At 31.6% G+C, this 7955-nt stretch overlaps 1 protein-coding gene across 1 annotated transcript; it reads left to right on the forward strand.

Moving 5' to 3' along the window:
- The first annotated feature begins 1652 nt into the window (after positions 1–1652).
- LOC114755008 (homeobox-leucine zipper protein HOX11-like) lies at positions 1653–3486 on the forward strand. The gene is made up of 4 exons (XM_028943879.1): positions 1653–2027; positions 2120–2442; positions 2546–2625; positions 2747–3486. Exons 1-4 carry the CDS (start codon positions 1727–1729, stop codon positions 3156–3158), a joined length of 1116 nt encoding a protein of 371 aa, XP_028799712.1. The 5' UTR covers positions 1653–1726; the 3' UTR covers positions 3159–3486.
- The last annotated feature ends 4469 nt before the right edge of the window (positions 3487–7955 follow it).

Here is a 7955-nt window from a genome sequence, read left to right on the forward strand (position 1 = left end):
TCATTTTGTCTCTCGTATTTATATTTTTTTTTTCAAGATAATCCTTCTAACAATGATAATTCTAACCAACACACTTAATTAGCAAGGATATTTTAGGAAAGACAATACATATTTATTACAAATAACTAACTTAACTTCTTTCCTTAATCTTCTCAAATTAATCAACTAACTCTTATAATTAATATCAAAAATAATATTTAGGATTAAAATCAACTTAACAATTAAATTATATATTAACAACTGTGCAAGTATTATTCACGTCATGCTCAACCCCGGAGAAAGTGCTTCCCGCTTGGAAAGTGGGGGGTTGATAATCCTGGTTATGTTTTGTATCATCATCATCACCAATATCCAAAACGCGGTCATCATAGACCATAATAGTGTAGGTTTTATTGTTCATAAATTTGTTTGGAATTTATTTCAATAAAATGGTTTTTATTATTTATGTTAAACTAATTTTCACAAATAATGCTATCAAAATAAAAAAATAGTTTTAAATAATTATGCGTTTCATGGGAAAGAGAAATATTTAAAGAAGTATTACATAAAACAACATAGAAAAAGATATAAATCTTGGTGTGCCACACAAAACCTTGCTTGTATAGTTTTATTTGAGTTTAAATCATAATGTAGATGAAAACAAAAATGCGGATGACAACTTTTTTTAAAAAAATTTTATACAACGATTTTAATGTAAAAGTATTAAAAATTTTAAAAATCAAAAAATGGGCATGCAGCCCAAAACCCATTTTATCTTAGAAGAGTTACAATAAAATCCCAAAAAAAAAAAATTACTAAAAAATCTTAATAGCAATCTAAACAATCTATAATGACTAATAACAGGTTTTAGAGTAAAAAATGACAACTTCTGAAACTTATTTTGTAATTATTTTTTTTACCTTATTGTAATTCTCCCTTTTATCTGTGTCTCTTATAGGTTTAAAAAAAAAATCCTTTGTCTCTGTTCACTATATTCTATATTTGCAAGATCAAAATGCTAATATAAATTCTCTTCCCTTAAGAAACATCTGGAATATGTATACAATTAGAAGGAGCCGCCTCCTTTGTGGTCTATAGATGTTGATACAAGCACACATAAATGTTGATGCAAATATATAGAATATAGAAAAAAAAGTTAGTCCTTCTTAACCAACACACCCTATTTTCTCTCACTGTTTTTTTTGGGACCATTATTTAATTTTTCAGGTGAAATCTATTAAATAAGTTATCATAAATATTTATTATTACCTCTGTTTCAAATATAATACATGTTTACCTGATAACTTAATTGTTTTAATTTTTTAATAATGAAAAAAGATAAAAATTATAATAACTATCTACCACCCTTTTATCTCTTCATTCTCCACCTTTCATTCCCTTCTCAGCCATAAATTAGCGAATCACGTGTGTGTTTGTCAACCTTGGTATGCTTTCTTGGTCAAACCTTCCTCTTCTCGTACACACTCACAACAATTTTTATATTTCTCATTATATTTATATAATTAATATTTAAAATTAAACGTCAATTAAAATTCTTTTATATTAAAAAAAAGTGACTATCTGGGTCTTCCCATGATCATCTAAGACTGTCATCAATAATTATAAAGACCCTTTTCAAGGACGCCTTCTCACTCCGAAACCTCCTTTCTTCTTCCTCCGCCTTCTTCCTCCTTTTCTCTATTTATACCTCTCTTCTCTCTGTATTATTGCTTATGCAGACTCTGAGATGGAGCTTGGTTTGAGCTTGGGAGATCATGCTTCAAAGCCTTCTGAAACTTCCAGCCTTCTGGGATTAGGCTTCACCACTTTGTCCATTGGTTCTTTCTGTACCAAAGCATCAAATCAACAACAAGAAGAAGAACCAGAAGAAAAAGAAGCAAAAAAGCAAAAGGGAAACCAGAGCATAGAAGACCATGAAGATAGACCTGAATATGTTCAGCTTGATCTTCTCCCTCACACCCCAGTCGCTGTTTCTCGTACTAACCCACCTTCCCAAATCTCATTTCCATGGCCTCCTTCTGAAAATGGTCAGCACCCACTTGTTAAAGCTTCCAAAAAATGGTTCTTTGACGGTTTAATCTCTGTTTTTGAGACTGAAGGCTCTGTTTTTGTCGTGCAGGCAGTTTTTCTAGGGGCATGGATATGAATAGATTGCCGCCGCCGGCGGCTGCGGAGGAGGATGAGGCGGCGATGTCGTCGTCTCCGAACAGCGCTGCATCGTCGTTTCAGATGGATCTCAGTGTGTTTAACAGAGGAGGGAGTAGTCTTAGTGGCTGTAAGAGAGATTATGACGGAGAGTTATATTATGATCAAAGGGCTGGTTCTTCAAGAGCAAGCGACGAAGATGACAACGTTGGTAGTACGAGGAAGAAGCTAAGGCTGTCCAAGGAACAATCTGCTTTTCTCGAGGAGAGCTTCAAAGAACACAGCACCCTCAACCCAGTAAGTATCTAAAACTAAAAGAAGCTCATAAACCGATCACTCTCCTGCGCATGCCGTATCTATTAAATTTCCTCTAAATTTCCTCCTCGAATTTATGGTGCAGAAACAAAAACTTGCTCTTGCCAAACAGCTCAATCTTCGCCCTCGCCAAGTAGAAGTCTGGTTCCAAAACAGAAGAGCAAGGTATATTTTATATATGCGCGCACACATATATCAGGATAGCCTTGGAAAAAATTGTTCGTCAAGAAAAGAACTTTTTGTGCTGGGGATAACCAAAATGGTTTTCTGGGTTTTGGACGTGCAGGACGAAGTTGAAGCAGACAGAGGTAGATTGTGAGTACTTGAAGAGGTGTTGTGAGACATTAACTGAAGAGAACAGAAGGCTTCACAAAGAGCTTCAAGAACTGCGAGCTTTGAAGACTAATTCAAACCCATTCTTCATGCAATTACCGGCCACTACTTTGACCATGTGTCCCTCTTGTGAGCGAGTCGCCACTAACAATTCCTCCACCATCACTACCACCGTCGCCGCCGCCGTCACCACGGTTGCTACTTCCTCTGCAAGTCCTTCTGGGAACAAAGTCACTGAAACAAGAGCCGCCATCGAACCTGCCTCATCCAAAGCCACCGGATTCCCTCTGAGCAAGCCAAAGTTCTATCCTTTTGCTCACACCAAAACCCACCATCGCCATCCCCACCCATCCACACCCTCTTGAACTCTGATTTTGTGGTGCAGGCAGAATCTTGAGCTCCTGAGAAGTAGAGATTTGATCAGACGAGTTCAAGTATATCGAGTGCTGCTGAATGGTGGAGGAGTTGATGATCTTCTTAAAGGATTTATTCTGTACATATGGATGTTCTCTGATGATGATGAGAAACTGATAGCTTTTTTGGGTTCCCTTGGAGTTTTGATATTGATTGGGTTTTCCTTCTTCTGTTAATTTTAGTTGTTGTCACTTTGATTACACCATGTTTCTGGGTTTTCATCAGATGTAAAAGAGAAAGAGAATTATAGACAGAAATGATAGAGAAAGGGAATGAATACGCGTTATGGATCTTATACTGATACATAAATATATATAATATGATATATATATATATATATATCTGTATTAATCGGCTGGGTAGAGAGATGAAGATTCAGTATATTGAGATCAAAATCTGCGAAAATATTATAACTGGGAAGAAGTATTATAATGAATTAGGTGATTAAGTGGGAAGAAATAGAGAAGGTAGGTGGGGGGTCTAAGGTCATAAGGGTGAGGTTCAAGGCTGCTTTTCAGAAAGAGGACGACTTTAATTCATGAAATGCCTTACTTTTTAATCATTTCATTCTTCTTAAAGGCGTGAACCTACACGAAGGCCTCAATCATTCGTCATGAGGACACTTTAAGGGCATGGCCGCTTCGTTCGCTTATGCTACGTCAAAAAGTATGAGATCCATATAATGAAAATCACACTTCATGACCCCACACTTTCATGAAATTAATCATGTGTCACTATAGTATCTTTACATCACTATGGAAGTCTCTCCCAATTTCATTCTAATTAAGTAAAATGTATATATAATAAATATATATATACACAATTTCTTTCTCTGTCTCTAAATATGATGCATAATTTTTGTTTACCTTCTTTTTAGTTTAGAAATTTTGTGATGTTTCGAGAGATCTTTCTGATCTCTATCTTTTAATAAATGATATTTTGAAAGACACCCTTATTTAATTTAGGACAAATTTGAAAAGAACATAAAATTTTAAGAAAGTTGGTGAAAAAATCTCTAAAATTTTTTTTGGCTGGAACAACTAGAATTCAAGTACCGATACTTTTTATGTATGAAATCTTGCATAGTACTACTAGTCTGATACTTTACGTTTCTTCTGATTAATAAAATTTCTAAACCAAAGTTTTGGACTGGTTTTTCCTAATTTCTTTTGGAAAAAAAAGAAGAAGCAAACTTTGTATGTGTTTTTGGCAATTATTCATGAATTAATTAGGAAGAATACTTGAGTAGATGTCATTGTTGAAAATGGGAAGGAGTTGCATGAGAAATGGTTAAAAGTGGGACATGTGGAGGGGCAAAGTCATAAACATGTCTGATAAAGAAGGCTGTCCTTTTGGAACCCCAATTATGAGGGCATGAAGCTGTGAAGTACACTTTTCATTATTTATTACAGTTAATCAATCACTGTGTCTATCCATCACTTTAATTTGCATTTATTTATTTATTTATAACATATATCCTCCATCTTGTCGTTGTTACTCCCAAAATAAGTGATTTTAGTGTTTTTTTTAATTTAAATTTTACATGTCATTTCAGAAATTTGATGTAACATTTATTGTAGGTTATTAAATGCCACTTTTTCTCCCCCTAAAATTCCTTCATTAAATAAAACATGGGAGAAAACAAATGTGAAAATGTCATGTTTTGCTATAAGTTTAATTAGCTTAACTAATTTTATTAGTCTATAAGGTTACTCTAATTTTTCAATTATATCTTTATCGCTGATTGAACACGATTCTCAACTACGGAAACCAAGCTAGATTTAATAAGAACATGCTAGAAAAGTTATACCTTTATCTTATTTATTTAATGATGCTGTTAAGAAAATTAACTAATAGCTTATTAATTGATTGGAGGTTCATTTAAATTTTTAATGAAGCATACAAAAAATTAGTGAATGCATAAGACAAGATGTATTTGCTTTTTCATAAATAGGACCACAAAAAGAATATTCTCAAAAAAAATTTTATAAAAAGGAACTAAGGGAATATATTGTTGCACCAATAAAACGGCATTTTCCCCCAAAAAAAATATTTGATTGATTTTCGAAACAGCCATTAAAAAAAAAGTCACAATCCATGAATCATGAGTACAAGTGTGCTACATCAATATATGCTTTTCTGAGTTTTTTGACCAAATTAAGAAATATTTAATTCAAATTATATTTCCTAATCACAAAAGGCAGGTTTGAATTTTAATGGAGAAGTTAATCGGTTGTATTATTATATTCTCTAATGTCGACCTTTTGGGGATCCTTATTCATGTTGCGATGATTAATTCCACTTTAAATCAGTTTAAAAATATTTTTATCGCCGTATACTAAAAACTAAAATAATCAACTGACTTATTTTTTTTTTCCGTCACGAGAGGTTCAATAAAATCCACCAGGAGTCCAAGACGTCTCTATTCTTTATTTCTTTGCACATTAAGAAATTATTAATTTACAAAATACAAAATAAATAAATTATACTCACATAATCCATTAGTGGCCCCAGTGTTCGAGCATGTCTGCAAGATATTAATAATTAATAATAAATTATAATCGATTAAAATTATTTAATTGATTCCTGTATCCGTACAAACGTTAAGTAGACGATGAGGGTTTAGACTATAAATATAAATAATATATACGATAGCAAGCAAGCACGATGAGATAAAATAATTAATCATTTAATCTTTTTATTTTAATTAATCTCCGTTTGTGTCATTTTATATTTGCAAGAAATAGTTGAAATTTGAACCATGATAATTGCGCTATGCTTCAGATTTAAGTTTACATATGAAATTATTTACTGCTGAAAAAAGGCATGTTAATTTAATCCAATCATGTGATATAAATAATTACGTCAGGCATGATGCGATTTTTTCCTTAGGAAATAATTAATTATATCCATCTTAATCAAATTGACTTTTCTCTCACTTTCTTTTTCTTTCCTAAACCAAATTTTCAGCTTTTCCTAAATCATAGGGTTTAGGTATTTAGAGATAATCAGCAGGTTTAAAAAGAAATTAGACCAAAAAAACTTCAGAATATATCAAAGACAGAGCATAGGTGCATGCACATATAATACTACCTCTGGTCCTAATTATAAGAACTAGTTAACTAATTTGAAGAGATTAAGGAAATAAGTTAAGTTAGTTATTTGTAATAAATAAGTATTGTCTTTCCTAAAATATCTTTGCTAATCAACTATATTAGCTAGAACTGCACTGTTAAAAAGACTACCTTGAAAAAAACATATAAATATGAGAGACAAAGTGGATTGGGATTTTATACTTGTGATCAAAATAAAAGTCAAACAAGGTCTTATAGTAAGAATCGAAAGTAGTACAACACATGCCGTACGTTTTGATGAATTCACATATTTATATTTTATTTATTTTCATTATATTTTTATTCTCAGAAAATTAAAGAAACTCGGATTCATGTTTTTGTTGATTATCTGAGATAAACATGTTGGATAGTGTTTTAGAAACGTGGGAAGAGAAAGAAAAATAGAAGAGCGAAATGAATAAAGAATATTAGGAATAAGACAAAGACATATAATTTTGTGACGTGTAACACACACCAGAGAAAAAATTACACAGTATATACAACAACTAAATTTTTAGGTAAATTATTAATCGCGAGATGTTGCCAAATAATTTTATCAAGTATTGTCTTTATTTTTTTTGGCCAAATCTTTATCTTTATTTTAAAAGACTCCTTATTCATATTGCAAAATTATACCATCTCTAATTTTTAATATAAGATATAGTTTGTAATGTGTTTATAGTGCAAATTGTTCTGTAAACTAAATTTTATATTAAAAATTGGAGGTAGCATATGTGTCTATATATATGAAATAAAAAAACACACTACCTCCGATTATAAATATAAGAACTAGTTAAAAATTTAATTTGATTACAAATATAAGACCCTAATTGATTTTGTCTCACATATTTATTTATTTAAGTATTTTTTATACAGATTGTATATTTTAAAGTATTTTCATTCTAATACGCATAATTAATAAAAATATTTTAGAAAAGATAATATTTGTTTTTAAAAACAATTAACTTAAATAATATTTTTTAATATTTGTTAATGAATTATTTAATTCTTATATTAAAAAACCAGATAACATAAATGCATGAATGAATGCATGCGTGTTTGAATTGCCCATGTTAAGGCATGCGAGTTAATGTCGCACATTACAAAAGAAAGGCACACAACACATGGCATGGAAAAAGGCAGAAAAGTTTGAAAATCGATGTGAATAATAATTAATAAAACATAGGGAAAATGATATAATTAATGCAGAGATTAGGATTAGCAACCACCAACATGGGGACCCCATTTTCCACAAGGATCCTCGTTGGAACTCCAAAGCCAAATCCAAAAAGCTTGACATCACCTCTCTATGCAAACTTACAAACTTCAACTCATCCCATTATTGCATTTCACGCCATTACCCTCTCATTTTATTCAACCTTTCCTCTCCTTTCACGTTTCAATTCCTCACTCCTGCCTTTTATTCCTAATCAACATGTTACTCTTCGGAAGGGTGGTTTTTTTTTTTCCCCCTCTCAACATAACTCACCTCATTAAATTTATTATGTAATTACATACTATTTTATTCCTAATTTATTGTTCTATAGACTATTTCTTTCTTAAAAAGCATATTAAACAAAGATAAAATTAAGAAGATTAAATTTTAAGATAAAGGTAATGGGATTTAAGGTTATT

This window comes from Neltuma alba, unplaced genomic scaffold, assembly GCF_004799145.2.
Source record: "Neltuma alba isolate B1F8T4 unplaced genomic scaffold, ASM479914v2 tig00010229_pilon, whole genome shotgun sequence".
NCBI lineage: Eukaryota > Viridiplantae > Streptophyta > Magnoliopsida > Fabales > Fabaceae > Neltuma > Neltuma alba.

Excerpts from the sequence above, each read along its gene's own strand:
- LOC114755008 (XM_028943879.1), top strand. The coding sequence starts at position 1,727 with ATGGAGCTTGGTTTGAGCTTGGGAGATCATGCTTCAAAGCCTTCTGAA. Across the intron at positions 2,028-2,119 it reads ATGGCCTCCTTCTGAAAATG|GCAGTTTTTCTAGGGGCATG; the intron begins GTCAGCACCCAC and ends TTTGTCGTGCAG. Across the intron at positions 2,626-2,746 it reads TTCCAAAACAGAAGAGCAAG|GACGAAGTTGAAGCAGACAG; the intron begins GTATATTTTATA and ends TTGGACGTGCAG.